General features: G+C 43.9%; 1 protein-coding gene across 1 annotated transcript in view; it reads left to right on the top strand.

The window, feature by feature from the left end:
• Nucleotides 1-223: 223 nt before the first annotated feature.
• The window catches only part of LCT (lactase), a gene marked incomplete at its 5' end in the record, with an annotated part of 52,509 nt that continues 35,410 nt past the window's right edge, over nucleotides 224-17,322 (top strand). Inside the window, 5 exons of the mRNA XM_079923455.1 lie at nucleotides 224-863; nucleotides 9,061-9,140; nucleotides 11,811-11,894; nucleotides 13,602-13,704; nucleotides 15,127-15,205. Coding sequence (XP_079779581.1) covers nucleotides 224-863; nucleotides 9,061-9,140; nucleotides 11,811-11,894; nucleotides 13,602-13,704; nucleotides 15,127-15,205 — 986 coding nt within the window. The remainder of the gene's footprint in view (nucleotides 864-9,060; nucleotides 9,141-11,810; nucleotides 11,895-13,601; nucleotides 13,705-15,126; nucleotides 15,206-17,322) is intronic.

The raw sequence follows: 17,322 nt of genomic DNA, 5'->3' as shown, positions 1-17,322 counted from the left end.
CTTCCCAGGTTCCTTGGCATAAATTGTGTGAGAAGTTTGAGGTTTTTGTGTTATCTCTTATAGTTTTAAATTTTTTTGATGTTACATAGGTGAATCACATACTGATTTTATTATCGTAGATAACCCAGTTACATAGTAAGTGTTTACAGTCACTTAATATTTTACAACCTCAACTGTAGTTATAAAGTAAGTATTCCACATACCTCCTAACAGTTCCTTGAAGATGGAGCTAGTCTGGCATTTAGTCCTTATTGTCCTCCTAAGTTTTTCTTGTTGGGGGTTAGACTGGGAATCTGATAGAAACTTCATTTCAGCTGCTGGTCCTCTAACCAGCGACTTGCTACACAACCTGAGGGGTCCACTGGGAAACCAGGATGCTCCCTTTGTAACAGGAGACAAAGAAATTTATGTTTGTCACCAGCCACTGCCCTCTTTCCTGCCAGAGTACTTTAGCAGTGTTCGTGCCATTATGATCACTCATTACAAAGTATTTCTGCCGTGGGCACAGCTACTCCCAGAAGGAACCTCCAAGAACCCAGACAAGGAAACAGTGCAGTGCTACCGGCAACTCCTTGAGGCCCTCAAGGGTGCTCAGCTTCAGCCCCTGGTGGTCCTGCACCACCAGACCCTTCCTGCCAGCACCGTCCAGAGAACTGAGGCCTTTGCTGATCTCTTTGCTGACTATGCCTCCTTCATCTTCCACTCCTTTGGGGACCTAGTTGAGATCTGGTTCACTTTTAGTGACTTGGAGGAAGTGATAATGGAGCTTCCCCACCAGGAATCAAGATCTTCACGTCTCCAGATCCTCACTGATGCCCACAGAAAAGCCTATGAGATTTTCCATGAAAAATATGCTTCTCAAGGTGAGTACACATGACCCAGGTGGCTGACCCACCGGCAGCCTTCATTACCCACCTTCCTCCACCCTCCTTAAAGCAGGACTCAGCATTTCTTTCCACTTACCTCCAATAGTCCCTTTGGGACTTCCCTGGCAGTCCAGTGGTTAAGACTCCGAGCTTCCACCGCAGGGGGTATGGGTTCAAGCATCCCTGGTCGGGGAAGTAAGATTCCGCATGCCACAAAGCACAGCCTAAAAAAAGTCCCCCATATCTATTTATTAGTGAGAAATTAATACCGTACTGAAGATTTCCCAGTGGAGGTAGGTAGGGGTGGTTTACATTGTACAGTGCCCAGCATTCCCTTTGAAAAATATCTTTTGAGCCCCCTTGCCCAATCTTTTTTTTTTTTAATAAATTTATTTATTTATTTTTGGCTGTGTTGGGTCTTTGTTGCTGTGCACAAGCTTTCTTTAGTTGTGGTGAGTGGGGGCTGCTCTTCGTTGTGGTGCGCGGGCTTCTCATTGTCGTGGCTTCTCATTGTGGAGCACGGGCTCTAGGTGCGCAGGCTTCAGTAGTTGTGGCACGTGGGCTCAGTAGTTGTGGCTTGTGGGCTCTAGAGCGCAGGCTCAGTAGTTGTAGCGCATGGGCTGAGTTGCTCTGCGGCATGTGGGATCTTCCCAGGCCAGGGCTCGAACCCATGTCCCTTGCATTGGCAGGCAGATTCTTAACCACTGTGCCGCCAGGGAAGTCCCCTTGCCCAATCTTGAGTCTGCACTATCACCGATTATCTTTCTGTCCTCCTTTCTCCAGTCCTGCATCCCTGACTCTTCCTACCATTTCAAGATTGCCCATCCTCTCATCCACCCCGTTTTCTTTTATTTATTTATTTATTTTTATTTTGTGTGTGTGTGTGTGTGTGTTTCGGTCATGCCCCTCAGCTTGGGGGATCTCAGTTCCCCGACCAGGGATCAAACCCATGCCCCCTGCAGTGGAAGCCCAGAGTCCTAACCACTGGACCTCCAGGGAATTCCTGAGCCTCCCCTTTTTCTTATGCAAAGCGAGTTACATGTTCTAGTTGAAGCCTATATTCCAGCAGGGGAGACAAATACAAAGATAAAATAATAATATGCTGACAGATAGTGAGAAGAGCATGCTTACAATTGTCCGTATTCCTGCTTCATGGCTAGTTTAAGGTTCCAATTCAGTAGGCCCGGATGGAATCAGGACATTGATTTTAATAAATTCCCTAGGTGAATCTAGGCTAGGTACACCAAAAAATTGGTACACCAATTTTGAGAACCAATTTTGGATTATATATGCTTCCTGGTTTTTATTATATACTGTATGTATATTTTTATGCATAGTATATAATACATCTGCATACTTGTATACTATGCCTTTGAAACTTAACATATTTAATGAATATATTCTCATTTTATTAAAAACTCTTTGAAAGCATGATTTTCAGTGTTGTTACAGGTTCCCATTATATTAATGGATCATAGAGTTTAAAATATTCTTTCATTTTTGTATATAAGTTTATTTAATTTTCACTATTAAAAATTATGTTGGGCTTCCCTGGTGGCGCAGTGGTTGAGAGTCCACCTGCCGATGCAGGGGACACGGGTTCGTGCCCTGCTCCGGGAGGATCCCGCATGCCACCGAGCGGCTGGGCCCGTGAGCCATGGCCGCTTTTAACCAACATATGTTGGTTAAAAGCAAAATAACTTTTTGAAGGTGGGGATATTGAATAATATCCCCCAAACTGAAAAGGAACTTTGAGACCAAAAAGTGAAGCAGGCAACTTCATAAAATGCAATTATGGAGTTTATTGTGGGTAATTTACATATGGGTAAGATAGGGTGAACAGCGATCTGGAAGCATTTGCAGCTGCATTCCTTACTGCCAAAAGGGGCACAAGGGAATTTAAAGGGGCCAAAGCTAAAAATGCAGTCTGATTATTAAGGGAGAAGCACATCTGCACCAGTGGGACTGGAAGTTTTTCCATCCCCTTGGGGGTCTCATGACCATTATTCCTTGAGGACCATTAACCATCTGTGTCAGCTAAAGAGCATTCTTCCAGTTCTTGTATCTGATGAAGACAAGGGTAAAAGTTGATAGGAAACTTATCTGGCTTGGGTGCATTACTTGTGAGTAGGCTAAAGCTCAGTCACACAGGAAGGGGAGGGGTTAGGACTGTGGGCCGAAGATGGAGCTGACAAAATAGAGTCAGTGTGGTTCAGCCACACAATAACTAACACCCATGGAGTGACCACTCAGTCCAGCAATTAAAATATAACAGAATACTGTGGTGATTTTGTAACACGGAATTATTGAATCACTATGTTGTACACATGGAACTAACATAGTGTTGTAGGTCAATTATGCTTCAATTTTTTAAAGAGTAAGAAAACAGCAAAAAATTATATATAATATATAATACATATATATAATATATATATTACACCACTTCACATCAATTAGGATGGCTGTAATAAAAAAGACAGACAGGGACTTCCCTGGTGGCGCAGTGGTTCAGAATCTGCCTGCCAATGCAGGGGACACAAGTTCCAGCCCTGGCCCAGGAAGATCTCACATGCTGGAGAGCAACTAAGCCTGTGTGCCACAACTACTGAGCCTGTGCTCTAGAGCTCAAGAGCCACAAGTACTGAGCCTACGTGCCACAACTACTGAAACCCATGCACCTAGAGCCCGTGCTCCACACCAAGAGAAGCCACCACAATGAGAAGCCTGCGCACCGCAACGAAGAGTAGCCCCCACTTGCTGCAACCAGAGAAAGCCCGCGCACAGCAATGAAGACCCAATGCAGCCAAAAATAAATAAGTAAATAAATTTATTTTTTTAAAAAAAGACACAATAACAAGTGTTGGCAATGATGCTGAGAAATTGGAACACTCATACTTTGCTGGTGGGAATGAATTATGGTGCAGCCACTTTGGAAATCAGTTTGGCAGTTCCTCAAGTTAAATTTTAGAGTTACCATATGACTCAACAACTCCTCTCCTAGGTATATATCCAAGAGAAATAAAAGCAAATGTCCAGACAAAAACGCATCACAAATGTTCATGGCAGTATTATTCGTAATAACCAAAAGTGGAAACAAGCCTAATGTCCATCAATTGATGGATAAACAAAAAGTGGCATATCAGTACAATGGAGTATTACTCAGCCCTTGAGAGGAATGATGTACTGATTCGTACTACAACATGATAATCCTTGAAGACATTATGCCAAGTGAAAGCAGCCAGTCTCAGACCACATATTATATGATTTCATTTATATTAAATATCCAGAGTAGACAAATCTATAGAGACACTAAAGTAGAGTAGCTATATCTGGGGCTAGAAGAGAGAATGGGAAGTGACTGCTAATGGTTATATAATTTCTTCCTGGGTTACTAAAATGTTCTGGAATTAGTGGAGATGGTTGCACAGCTTTGTAAATGTACTAAAGACCACTGAATTGTATACTTTAAAGCGATGAATTTTATGGTATATGAATTATATCTCAGTTTTTTAATGTTAAAAAATTAATTGGAAGGTTGAGAGTTTATAAAACAAGACAAACCATACCACAACTTATGTCTACTTGTATATTCTTCCCTATCTCATCTCCCATTCTCTCCCACCCCATCCCAGGTTACCACTGTGCTAAATATTCCATCCATTTTTATTAGTCTATGGCTTTCCCCTCTTCCCCATTTGGTGTCCGTAATGGAGGTACAAGGTCAAACGTTTTGAATAAAAATATTTAATTACAGAAAAATTGAGATTTTACTAAATATATTGTAGCCCCCCAAAATTCACCATGTTTTAAAAATATGTTTAAAAATTAAATTTCCGAGCTTCCCTGGTGGCGCAGTGGTTGAGAGTCCGCCTGCTGATGCAGGGGACACGGGTTCGTGCCCCGGTCCGGGAGGATCCCACATGCCGCGGAGCGGCTGGGCCCGTGAGCCATGGACGCTGGGCCTGTTTGTCCGGAGCCTGTGCTCCGCGATGGGCGAGGCCACAGCAGTGAGAGGCCCGCGTACCACAAAAAAAAAAAAAAAAAAAAAAATTAAACTCCCATTTACTGCTGATTAGAAAATAAACAAGGTGAAATGCAGTTCTGATTTTTTCCTAAGAATTTTTTTATCAGGGTATGAGTTACACACAGTGAAGTGCATAGATCTTAATTTTACACTTTGATTAGTTTTGACAAACCCATACATCCATGTAACCCATACCTTTATCAAGATATAAGACATTAACCAACACCTCCAAAAATCCCATTCCTGATCAATTTTATCCCTTCCTAATCAATCCCTACCCAAGGAACAACCACTGATCTGACTTCTATCAGCATAGTTACGAATGGTATCATAAGTATGTACTTTTTTGTTTGTCTTTTTTCATTTGGCATGTTTGTGAGATTATTTTGTTGCTGTATTAGTAATTTGCTCCTTGTTTCTTCTAAGTGGTGTTCTATCATGGATGTATCACAATTGAGGGGCATTGGTGCAATTTCCAGTTTTTATCTCCTATAAATAAGTTGCTATGAACGTTCTTGTACAAGTTTTTGCATGGACATATGTTTTCATTTCTCTTGGATAAATACCTAGGAGTGGAATTGCTGGATTTCAGGGGAGAGATGTATTTGACTTTCTAAGAAACTGCCAGTTTCCCAAAGCAATTGTTCCATTTTATACTCCCACTAGCCGTGTGTGAGAATTTCAGTGGCCTCACATCCTCACCAACGTTTGGCATTTTCATCCTTTCTATTTTAGCCATTCTGATGGTATCTCATTGAGATTCCATTACTTTTTTAAAAATATAGTTTCTATCCCAACTGCATGTGTGCTTAAACAATATAGTTTTCAATTTTGATTGGTTTGGTTTTGAGCATCATGAAAGAGTATTACACTTTTTGTAGTCCTCTAGGACTTCTTTTTTCTCCAACAAAACTGTTTCAAAAACTTATTCATATTGTTGAATATAGCTATAGTATCTTCTTTTCACTGCTATCTGATATTCCATTGTGGGACTAAGCCACATTTTATTGATTAATTCTCCTGCTTATGTGCATCAGCCACCAGAATGGCTACTATTTTTAAAAAGCAGAAGATCCCAAGTGTTGGTGAGGATAGAGAGAAATTATAACCCTGTGCATTGCTGGCCAGTATGTAAACGGTGTAGCCACTATGGAAAACTCTGTGGCAGTTCCTCAAGAAATTAAACATAAAATTACCATATGATCTAGCACTTGTGGGTATATACCCAAAAGAATTGAAAGCAGGGACTTGAACAGATATTTGCACACCCATTTTCATAGCAGCATTATTCACAATAGCCAAAAGATGGAAATAATCCAAATGCCCAGACAAGGATGAATGGATAAAGAAAATATGCTAGATACATACAATTGAATATTATTCAGCGTTAAAAAGAAATGAAATTCTGACACATGCTACAGCATGGATGAACCTTGAAGACATTATGCTAAGTGAAATAAGCCAGACACAAAAGGACAAATATTGTGTGGTTCCACCTATGTGAGGGACCTAGAATGATCAAATTCACAGAGACAGAAAGTAGAATAATGATTACCAGAGGCTGGGAGGAGGGGGAAATGGGGGAGATACTGATCATGGACACAGAGTTTCAGCTTGAGATGATGGAAAAGTTTGGGAGGTAGATGGTGGTGACAGTTGCACAGCAATGTGGATGTATTTAAAGCCACTTAAAAAAATTTTAATGGTAAATTTTATGTTATGTATTTTTACCACAATTCTGAAAAGTTCTTTTCTAATCTTTCTATATGTGTTATTATAAACCTCCTATTGATGTTTTTAATGTGCACCATGGGAAGGATACAAAAGAAGGTTCTTAGCAGAGAGTCAGAGGGAGAGCAGGAGAGTGAACATCCCTCTCACATAAGAGTAGAGTTGCGCACAGCACCCACCTCTTGTACAACACTGGGACACAATCTACAGCAACACTTGAGTCCCCACCCACCTCTTGAAGCATTGATACTGGCAGTTCAATACTGTCCGTATTACTTTTATTGAAGCATTTAAGGCAAAAGAGAAAGGAGCAAACGGAAAGGGACTATTTTTTAATGGACAACGGCAATGGTTTTTGGAGGAAGAACTTCCCTTTGTGGTGGAAACAGAATTGAGCTTATCCTTAGTGAAATCTACTAATGCCTGTGAGGGACATGAACTTACACAGTGCTGTGCAGTGATTTTTCTACATGGCCTTGAAACAGTTAATTCTCAACCCACAGCAAATACTGACTTTGAGTTCTGTAGACAAGAATACCGACTTTTAACCATCTCCAGCAAAAATTCCAAGATAAATTATCTTAAGCCAGAGCAATTACCCCCCATTTCATTCCCAAGAAAACATGAAACTGCAAGCTTAGAATGAGAATCTAGTTTTGAGTAATCTGCATTTTACATTATTTTAAGAAGTATAGTTTGTGCTTGCACTGGGAACAGGTTGGGAACCATATCGGGAAGTTTATTTTGTATGATATGAGAATTTCTGGGACTTCAGGTACATTAGTTCACTCTGATTCTAAAAACAGCTTGTAAAGTCAAACAGAAGTGATTTGTGGGTCAATTGTGCTTAGGGATTAACTGTACTCTTGTGTCGTGTCATTGATCCAGAGATAATACTAAATTGTACATTTTAAAGTGTTCAGCACAGTCTGAGAACATGTGTTCTATGTGAGCTGATGTGACGATAGACTGAAGCATGGAAATCTGTGGAATATGAAATGGCTCCATCGGGCACAATCACTGAATAACTGGCAAATATCGTTATCTTATCAGAATGAGGACTAAATGTCTCTGAGTGATATTCCCTTCTCAGGGGATTTCAAAGTTCCATTATGTTTATCAAAATAAGAACTTTGATAGTTGGCAGCGGTTGTTAATAGTGGTTTCATTGACTGGGGAGATCTTTCTCCTGTATAGAATTTGGATGCAGGAGAGAAGTCAGACATACAGTCTTATAGTTTAAGTCTCAAACTCTGGTTTCATTCAATTTTTGTTTACTGTTTCCAAAGCACAGGTCTGAGCACCTGCCTATGCACCCAGTCCTAAGCTTGCTGTTTGGAGGGCCTAGAGAAATGTTTAAGTTTGCCCCTCAAGGAGCACACAATCCAGCAGGAGATAAAGACTTATGCACATCAAAGAGTTAGATGGCATTGCTAACAACTGAGGAATCCCAAGTCCACAGCAGCGTGTTTCGAGTTGTGGTCTGAGCATCACTGCCTCAGAAGCACCCAGGAAGCTTGTTAAAAGGCACTTGCTCCTGGGCCCACCCCAGTGGGCTGACGAGAAGGACAGGTGATTCTGATGCACATAAGCTTAAGCACCACTGTTAGGTGATCAAATGTCAAAGCAAGTGGGTACAAGCTGCACAGATTTATATTTCCTTCATGCGCAGTAAGTGTCGAATGGACAATTTGCACAGCAAAAAAGGACAGGTAACAGCAGTCCCCTGAAAACGCCCTGCCTTTCAAAAGTCCCTCCCCACTTGGAACTGTTAGCTGTTTGGAACCAATGGTTCCCAAGCTTTACTGTGTATCAGAATCACCTGGAGAGCTTGTAAAGCACGCAGAGACCAAGGTTTATTAGGAACTTAGGACGCAGTTCTCTCCTTTCCGCCTTTTACATTGCTCAGGGTTGAGGGAAGGAACTGCTTTTATTCTTACAAAAGACTTTACAAGTGTCCTGCACTTCACCATCCTGATTTACATGAAACACTCTTTAAAAGGACATTTTTAATTTTTTTTTTAAATTTATTTTATTTATTGTTTTTGCGTTACGCGGGCCTCTCACTGTTGTGGCCTCTCCCGTTGCGGAGCACAGGCTCCGGACGCGCAGGCTCAGCGGCCATGGCCCACGGGCCCAGCCGCTCCGCGGCATGTGGGATCCTCCCGGACCGGGGCATGAACCCGTGTCCCCTGCATCGGCAGGCGGACTCTCAACCACTGCGCCACCAGGGAAGCCCAGGACATTTTTTAAAAAGCTACCTTGTTTTCTAAAATCTTTCAGCTAGGGTAAAATCATGTGAGTGATTTCTTAAGAAATCCTTTTTAAAGTCAGTGAACATGGAATAGAAAGGTCAAGAGGAAATGAGTTCGCCAGGGGCTTCTGGGGTCACAGGCTCCTTCCTCTCTCACCTTCAGCCCTTCCTCTGGTTGGTTTCAGGCCAAAAGCTCTCTGTCGTCCTGCGAGCCCAGGTGGTCTCCGAGCTCCTGCTAGAACCGTCTACGTCTGCACTTGCCAAGGTAATGACAGCCCAAAGAAATAGTATCTGTAACTTCTCAGGAAAGTTGCTATTTTAATTTTAAAAAACCAAGAGAAATTTTTGTCTGTTGGCTTGACATTCTTTTTTTTAATCTATTTTATTGAAGTATAGTTGACTTACAATGTTGTGTTAATTTCTGCTGTACAGCAAAGTGATTCAGTTATACATATATATATGTATTCTTTTTCATATTCTTTTCCATTATGGTTTATCACAGGGTATTGAATATAGTTCCCTGTGCTATACAGTAGGACCTTGTTGTTTATCCATCCTCTGTATAATAGTTTGCTTGACATTCTTACAAATGCCTCTTATGAGTGTTATGCATTCTCTAGATTCATAATTACTTTAAAACAAAATCCTATTTGTTGTAGCCCCAGCTCTCACTTGGTCAAGTGTCAGATTTTGCCTGCACAAAGAAGTCAAATGCCTCTGCTCTTGCTCTGACTTTTTATTAAAAGAGCTTCTTAGAAGAGAGGTCAGTGTTTTTAGCAAAACAGATACTAGGGTAAAGGTTTTTTTTTTTTTAAAAGTAATGTCCCCCTAGAGTGCCCATCCTGGTTTTGACCTCGTCTAAATACACCTTTTAAATATAATTTTAATAAGAAAAGTTAAAACATCTGAGAATTTAACAGCTTTGGCCCTTGTAATGTTGGCTGCTGGGTGGTATGGAACGCCCTCAGAGAAAACAACTGATTTCTGTAGTTGTGCAGCACTGGTGTCTGTGTTATGATGGAGGCCCCATATGCCAAGGTCCAATTTCAGATTTACCAGCTCAGGGATTTAAAAACCAGACATGATAAGGTTCTGAAATGGCCAGGTCCAAGACTGATTGTATGGCCATATTACCATCTAAATTCTTTTACGAGGGGCGATAATTGCTATCAGTTATGAGCTCAGGAGACCAAAGTGCTGATTGAAAAGTGTTTGTCAAGCAGCAGTCTTTGAACTGGTCTCTCTGCCCCCACTCCTGCCACGCATCTGGGCCACCTTCCGAAAGCACAGTTTTGTTCATTTCCCTACTGAGAAGCTACACTCCCCTGAATTGGTGAAATTCCTCAGGGCCTTCCAGAATATGGCTCACTCAGGCCTTCTTGCTCTCTGGCCTCACCTTTTTGTCCCAGCGTGTATGCTATTTTTCCTGCCGACTCTCCTGCATTCCCTACCTCAAGTCCTATCCTCCTGGCCTTCCTCAAATCTCTTCCAACAAAATTCTATCTATTTTTAACATCTGTGTGGATGTGCCCTCCATCAGGAGGCCTCTGTTAATAATACTCCCTCACTCAACCTGATGTGATCTCTCCCAGCTTGGAACCCTTAGCCACTTGTTTAGATCAGCGGTTCCCAAGCTTTGGTATGTACCAGAATCACCTGGAGAGCTAGTAAAGAACACAGAGGCCAAGGCTTAATGTGGAGGGTTGCCGTGGGCCTTCATAGGCTTCCCAAGTTCCCAGGTGAGTCTAATCCCCACCAAGATTTGAGGACCACTGATGTGGATTTTTCATATAGCACTTAGAACTTTCTGCCTGTTCTTCATATAGTCAGTGCATCTGTTAACACTCTGTATCAAGTTGGAAGCTTCTGTGGATCTCACTCATCTTTAAACCCAGCACAGTGACTTTCAAGGGTATGAACTCAATGATCATGTGCTGTATGGAATTGACAAACAAAGCAAGCGCTGATAGGGCAGAGGGGAAGGTTCGAGTGGAGCTCACCAGCGGGGAGCAAGCCTGTGGAATGTTGAGTAAACACCAGTGATAACTTGACTGGGAAAGCCATAGGGAACCAGAGGAGAGTCAGTTGTCAAATGTCACAGTGCACTGGGTTGTCAGCAGATGCCATTATTGACGGTCTTTGTCCCAAGGGAAGAGAAGGGGAGAAGACAGGCAATGATCTGGTCATGGCCAGGATAGAAATGGCTCGCTGAAAAGGGTAGGGAGGGGATCACCGTGGTATCTGCATATGTTTAGACTCTGAATCTGTAGTTCTTAAAGTATATGCAGGCCAGAGACAGGGCAGAGGGGTATGTCCTTAACTGGAGCACAGACGGGGGTGTCCATGGACCATGAGAGTTCTGTTCTCCAGTAATAATGTGGACCAGGCTAAGGCCAACTGGGATGGACTTTAAACTGTGGCCTGAATGTAGCCAGTGACTATAGCCTACAATTAAAACAAAACCCCAAACCCCAGTAGGGTCTGCCGAAATTACTAAGGGGCCTGTGGGTGGGTGAGGGCTGCACTGCCTCCGTCCTGCAAAGTGGAAGGCCATGAGGAGGGTGCTGCTCAGGGCAGCTCTGGCCTCTGACTCCCTTCCTTCGTGCTCATCCACTTGGTGGAAACCCACCCTTTCTGGCATATGGTGCTTCTTTCATTCACTCACTCATTCAATTGTGCGCATTTATTGAGAGCTTCCTGTGTGCCAGGCACTTTGCTGAGTGCACACGTGATGTATTCCCCACAGCACGTAGGCACACCCCACACACATTCTCACTGTGTCCCCAGCTTTTCCTCATCCTGCTTTTCCCTTGGAAAATCCCACTTTGGAGTATTCCATTTAGTAATAAGGGGAGAAACAAAAAAAGAATACTTCTGAGCAGTTCTTTGTCTTGAAATTCCTTGTGCTCTGATGATCCTATTTACTTATTTCCAGGACGCAGTTGACTTCCTCTCTCTAGATTTATCTTATGGATGCCAAAGTGAGGCAGGTTTCCGGCAGAAGCTGAGTCAATTGCAGGTAATTTGAGCTGTTTTCCATATTGATGATGAATGGCAAAGTTTCCTGAGAGCATATTAGACATTTAATGCTTCAGCTGATGTGTAAACTGAACTTCCTCCAAGAGTCCATATACTTGCAGGGAATTCCCCAGCGGTCCAGTGGTTGGGACTCTGTGCTTTCATCACTGCCAAGGGCCCGAGTTCAATCCCTGGTCAGGGAACTAAGATCCCACAAGCTTCTCGGTGCAGCCAAAAATAAGTAAACAAATAAAAGAGTCCACATACTTGCAGAGTTGCATCTGGAGAGATTCCTATAGAGAACATCTGGAGGTTAGATAGTCTTCCCTGGAAAGGATAATGAGGGTTGGCTTGTTAAGGTAAATATTTACATGGATCCTCTGCTCTCTTGTGTAGAAAACTACTGAGAATCCAAATTCCAGTGTTCATTCTGAGATTAAAACAGACATTTCATGGATGTGGTCATGTAGATATTTATCCTGACAAGCCAACCCTCACTATCCCTCCACTCTCCTCAGAGCACCTGTACCCCCTCTCTGAGCCTCAGCTGCTGCTCCCCACTGGCACACAGGTGTCTTAGGGCCTGAGGACCCACAGCACATCCACAGGTTCTGAATTCTTCAGGAGGTACATGTAGGAGTCCCACGTTCCCTTCTCAGAAGAGGCTTTGCTCACCAGAGGCTTCCCCACTCAGCAGAGGGCTCCTGCAGCTCTCCAGTCCTGTGATACCACAGGCTGCCTCACTGCATATGGATCTTCCAGGGAGGGGAAAATCCTCGGTTCCCTTAGGAGTTTGGCTTTGCACACTGACCTGGCCCAGGGAAAGAACAAGACTACGTGGGTCACAGCTCCACTCACTGGTTCTGAGCGACTTACTTGGTTTCTCGGAGATTAAGGCTTGAGGCTCATTGTTACTGGCTGCTCTGAGAAAATAAAGAACCCGCCTGGCTTCTTTTTAAGTAGTTGCTATTGGTATTTCTCAGTGGCTGTTAACGACTAGAGGAGGAAAACTCAGTGTGGGAAAAATGACAAAACCCAACCTCCCCCAAAAAAGGTAACCTAAAGTGAGGTCAAACAACATGTCAGCCTAAAGATGTTTCTTTTGACACTGAAATGGCTAGAAATGGGAGAGAAATTATACCTGCTCCAATTCTAATGAAGATAGCTTCTTTTAAATTTCTTTATGGAGTATGTCAGATATATCCAAAGGTAGAAGGAAAAGTAAACTGAAGCCATCCCCAGCTTCAAAAGCTATCAACTCGTGGCTGATCTTGTTTCATCTATACCCTACCTTCCCCCTCTCAAACCAGATTGTTTTGAAGCAAACCCTAGACATCCATAAACATCTTGACAGTGGCACCTGATTGAGCTTCTTGTAGCAGCACAGGCCCCTGACATGAGCAGACTGCCTTGTTCCTGGTCCTAACACAGTGACTGGTTCTAGGAGGTACCTTGTAGCCTGAGGTGATGGCAGAAATTAGCCTGTCTCTTTGGTGGGGGTCAGTGTAGAGAATGGTCTATGTTATTGAAAAGTGTAGATTTTTCTCCCTCAAGTCTAGAGTCGGCTCTCTTTATTGACTGAGATGGCTAGCGGTCATTTCCAAAACCAAATTGAGTGTCGTGACTTCTCATCTTTAAAATCTGTCCCTGTTAACAAAAAACTTACTCTAGGCAGCTTCAGTTCACTTGCTGGCCTATATCATTTCAGACTATTGAGCCAAAAGTGGAAGTTTTCATCTTCAATCTGAAACTCCAGGACTGCCTCTCCATGAGGAAGAACCCAGCTGATCAGTTCTTCAGCCTTCTCACAGGTGAGTGGACCATCACTGGAGAGGTTTGGAGTGATATTTGGTGCACTGGCTTGTGGGGTAGCTATTTTAAAAGTCTGGGGTTCCAATGGGAGGAGCGACCAGAGGAGGGGTGGTCTGAGAGCCCATCCCAGATGAGTTTAGTGTCCCTTGTCTTCTTGTTGTTGGTCTTGATCCCTTAGCTCCCACTGACCCAAGAAAGGAGAGAGGTTCTGTACGAGGATGGTAAGGATGCCTTGGTCTCATGGAAATAAAGACCATCAGGCCTCAGATGTCAGGTGAAAGCATGGCAACTGCCCTGTGTCCATCTGTCCACTTCCATTACCCCTCCCTCTAAGGTCTCTCATCTCTGCCCCCCTTGGCAGGGCTGCCTCTCTCCCCTCAGCCACCTTACTTTTGTTCATTTCCCCATTACCTAATCAAAATCTTCAGGTATAGGACCCACAGCTCATGGAGCATCTCCTTGGTGTCTCTTAGTTCAAATTCTTGAGAGTGAATCTGATGGGTGGGCCATGTAATCAGAAGATTGCTCCTGGGACTTCCCTGGTGGTCAAGTGGTTAAGTCTCTGTGCTACCACTGCAGGGGGCACGGGTTCCATCCCTGGTTGGGGAACTAAGATCCCACATGCCACATGGTGTGGCTATTAAAAGAAGGAGAAGAAGAAGGTTGCTCCTGGTCCAATCCGGCCAAGGGAAAGTAGGAGGTCCACTAAGGCCTCAGGGGCTGAGGACCACTAGACACTCTGCAGGAAGGGCCAAGGGGCACACTCCTGCATGCCTGGATATCCAGTTCAGTCTCCCTGTAAGGTCAGAATATGGGAGAAGTTGGTAGTGCCCTTTCTACTACCTGTAACCAGTGCTGAGCTGGCTTCACAGACCTCTTGAACTGCATCCATGGATACCACTTAATAACTCTTGCCCTAACTCATCTTTGATGGTATAATGATTTCCGTTCTTAAATCCCATCACTTTCTAAATGGTTAAAATGGTCAATTTTATGTTTGTGTATAGTTTCTTACAAAAAAAATAAAATTCCGCCCCCTTCAGATATTTGAGTTTTGAGTCAGTTGTTCTCCTTGTTTGGTCTCCAGACAAGCAGCATTAGCATCACTTGGGAACTTGTTAGACATTCACATTCTAGAGCCCACCTCAGATCAGAAACTGTGATCAGAAACTTTGGAGTGGGCCCAGCAATCTGTGTTGAACAAGCTCTGCAGGTGATGCTGATGCACATAGAAGTTTGAGAACCACTGTTCTATCACTTTTGACTTCTATAAATCTTTAGCCTGTGGAATTTTCCAGAGGGGTTTGGAGCCATTGCTTGGGGTTTGGGTGTGGTGTATAAGTGAGGAAAACTGTTGATAGTAGTCATGCATATTGTTGGTTGGGCTTCAGGTAGAGTGAATTAAATGTCTTCTCTTACAGCCATAAGGGAAGAACAAGTGCTCACCATTGGGTTTGATCTTAGTACATTCCTGAGCTGTTCATCAAGTTCCAAGAAAAGGTAATGTTAGATTTCCTGTGGGACTACCAATAACTGATATTTGCAGAATACTCTGTTGTTCTTTCACATGTGTAAACACAGGGGACTGTTGTCATCTGCCTCTTGGACCAGTGAGTCCTTCGTGGCCATTCTAGAGACAAGAGATGAAGGCTCAGAGGGGAAAGCAGGGAGCAGTGTCTCTGGCCACCACACGGTTCTCCTCTAGTTCATCCAAGTGCACACAGCTAGCAGAGCTGGTGTTTAAACCCCTGCCTTCTAGTTTAGATCTTGTTGGAGGCATTGTGAGGTTGTGGACGAGCAGGCTGGGTTAATGATAGATCTGCCCATCCCTGAAGTTATGTGATCTGAGTAAGTAAGGTGAGTTCTCTGCACCATTTCCTCACACAAAATGTGAAACATCTTACCCGTGAGGAGATGGCATAGATAGGAAAGCCAGCTGTGCAGCAGGGCAGAAGCCTAAATCAGCAGTTTCTCAGGACAAAGGTTTTTTTTTTTTTCTCCTTTTTTTTTTTTTTTTTTTTTTTTTTGCAGTATGCGGGCCTCTCACTGTTGTGGCCTCTCCCGTTGCGGAGCACAGGCTCCGGACGCGCAGGCTCAGCAGCCATGGCTCACTGGCCCAGCTGCTCCGCGGCATGTGGGATCTTCCCAGACCAGGGCATGAACCCGTGTCCCCTGCATCGGCAGGCAGACTCTCAACCACTGCGCCACCAGGGAAGCCCAAGGTTTTAAATTATTGTGGGATTGCAAATAATTTCTTTGCACATGACTAAAGTACCAAAATTTGTAAGTGACATACTGAAAAAAAATTAGAGTAGATTTGAGGTGATCTCCATAATTATATCATTCTCATGCACTTATATTCCAATGCGCTTCTCGAGAAAAGTTTGGTGTGGAAGCCAGTGCAGGGAACTTCCCAGAACCCTCAGCTCTCCGTGGGGGTATGTTACACACCTGAGCATCATATACCGTGTGTCAAGGAAGGACCAAGGCCCGGAGGCAATCACTAGCTTCCGAGACCTTCAGCTAGAGCTCACCTCAGACATTTCTAGCACAGCTCTGTCCAAGATCATAAACTTCAGTTGCCACCACCTCTTTGCACTTTTTCTCTTGCAGCATTTGGCTGTCCTCAGCTGTGTCTCCTTCCATTGTTCAGTCCTCTCAACTCACTTCAAATCAGCAGTTCAGATCACCAGACCCTAAGCAGCTGCACATGTCAAGCTTTGTGCCAGGAGTATGAACAGTATGATGAGCAAGTAGATCAGAACTGCTCTCTGTTCACACGTGGAGTCAGCTGAGGAGTGCTGGGCTATCTTTTCAGAAAATAAAACTCAAGAGGTCATAATAAACGTGGTACCCTGGGGACTTCCCTGGCGGACCAGTGGTTAGGACTCTATGCTTCCACTGCAGGGGCCACAGGTTCCATCTCGGCTTGGGGAACTAAGATCCCACATGTCACGCATGACATGGCAAAAGAAAAAGAAAGGGGGCACCCTGAGATCACAATGATTGCAAAACCACAAGATGACATGAGACACCGGCTCCAGGATTCTCTAACACCTTGATCTCTCAGTACCTTGTATGCAGGGAAGATCCAACATTGGCTAACGTTAAACCGAGAGTGGGGGCGGGGGGTTCTCACTCAGGTGAATGTTGAAGGAGAACCTGCAGGGGCAGGTGGAAGCGCGTCCTGAGAGGATGGGCATCATTTTCTTGTCGGAGTGTTTTAGGCCTCAGAAGTGAGACAGAGAGGCCCGCCAGTGATTCTAGCACAGAGTATGGCAGGAGATACAGCACTGCTCCCCAGAGGAGGGAAAAAGAGCATTACCTGGGATGCTCTGAGGTGCCTTAGAGTGGGGGGTGAGGGGTGGCTGAAGGAGGGGCACCTGGAGGGCTGGGCATAGAGACTTTCTGTGCTAAATCTCTTCCCAAGTTAGGCAAACCCAGGACTCCCAGCTCCAAGGCCTGTATGGCAAGTTCTGTGTTATGCAGGGGCAGTTTGTTTCTTCAAGACCTCTTCTTACCCAAGCCAGAAGGACGGTCATAGTCAGAAGGGTTGGGTCAGAACAGCTGAGTGGGCACCCCTCCATGCCCCTGGTGTGCTCCAGAGTCATGCATCT

Source organism: Stenella coeruleoalba (genome assembly GCF_951394435.1).
Source record: "Stenella coeruleoalba genome assembly, chromosome: 6".
Lineage (NCBI taxonomy): Eukaryota > Metazoa > Chordata > Mammalia > Artiodactyla > Delphinidae > Stenella > Stenella coeruleoalba.
This window is presented reverse-complemented; position numbering and strand designations above follow the sequence as displayed.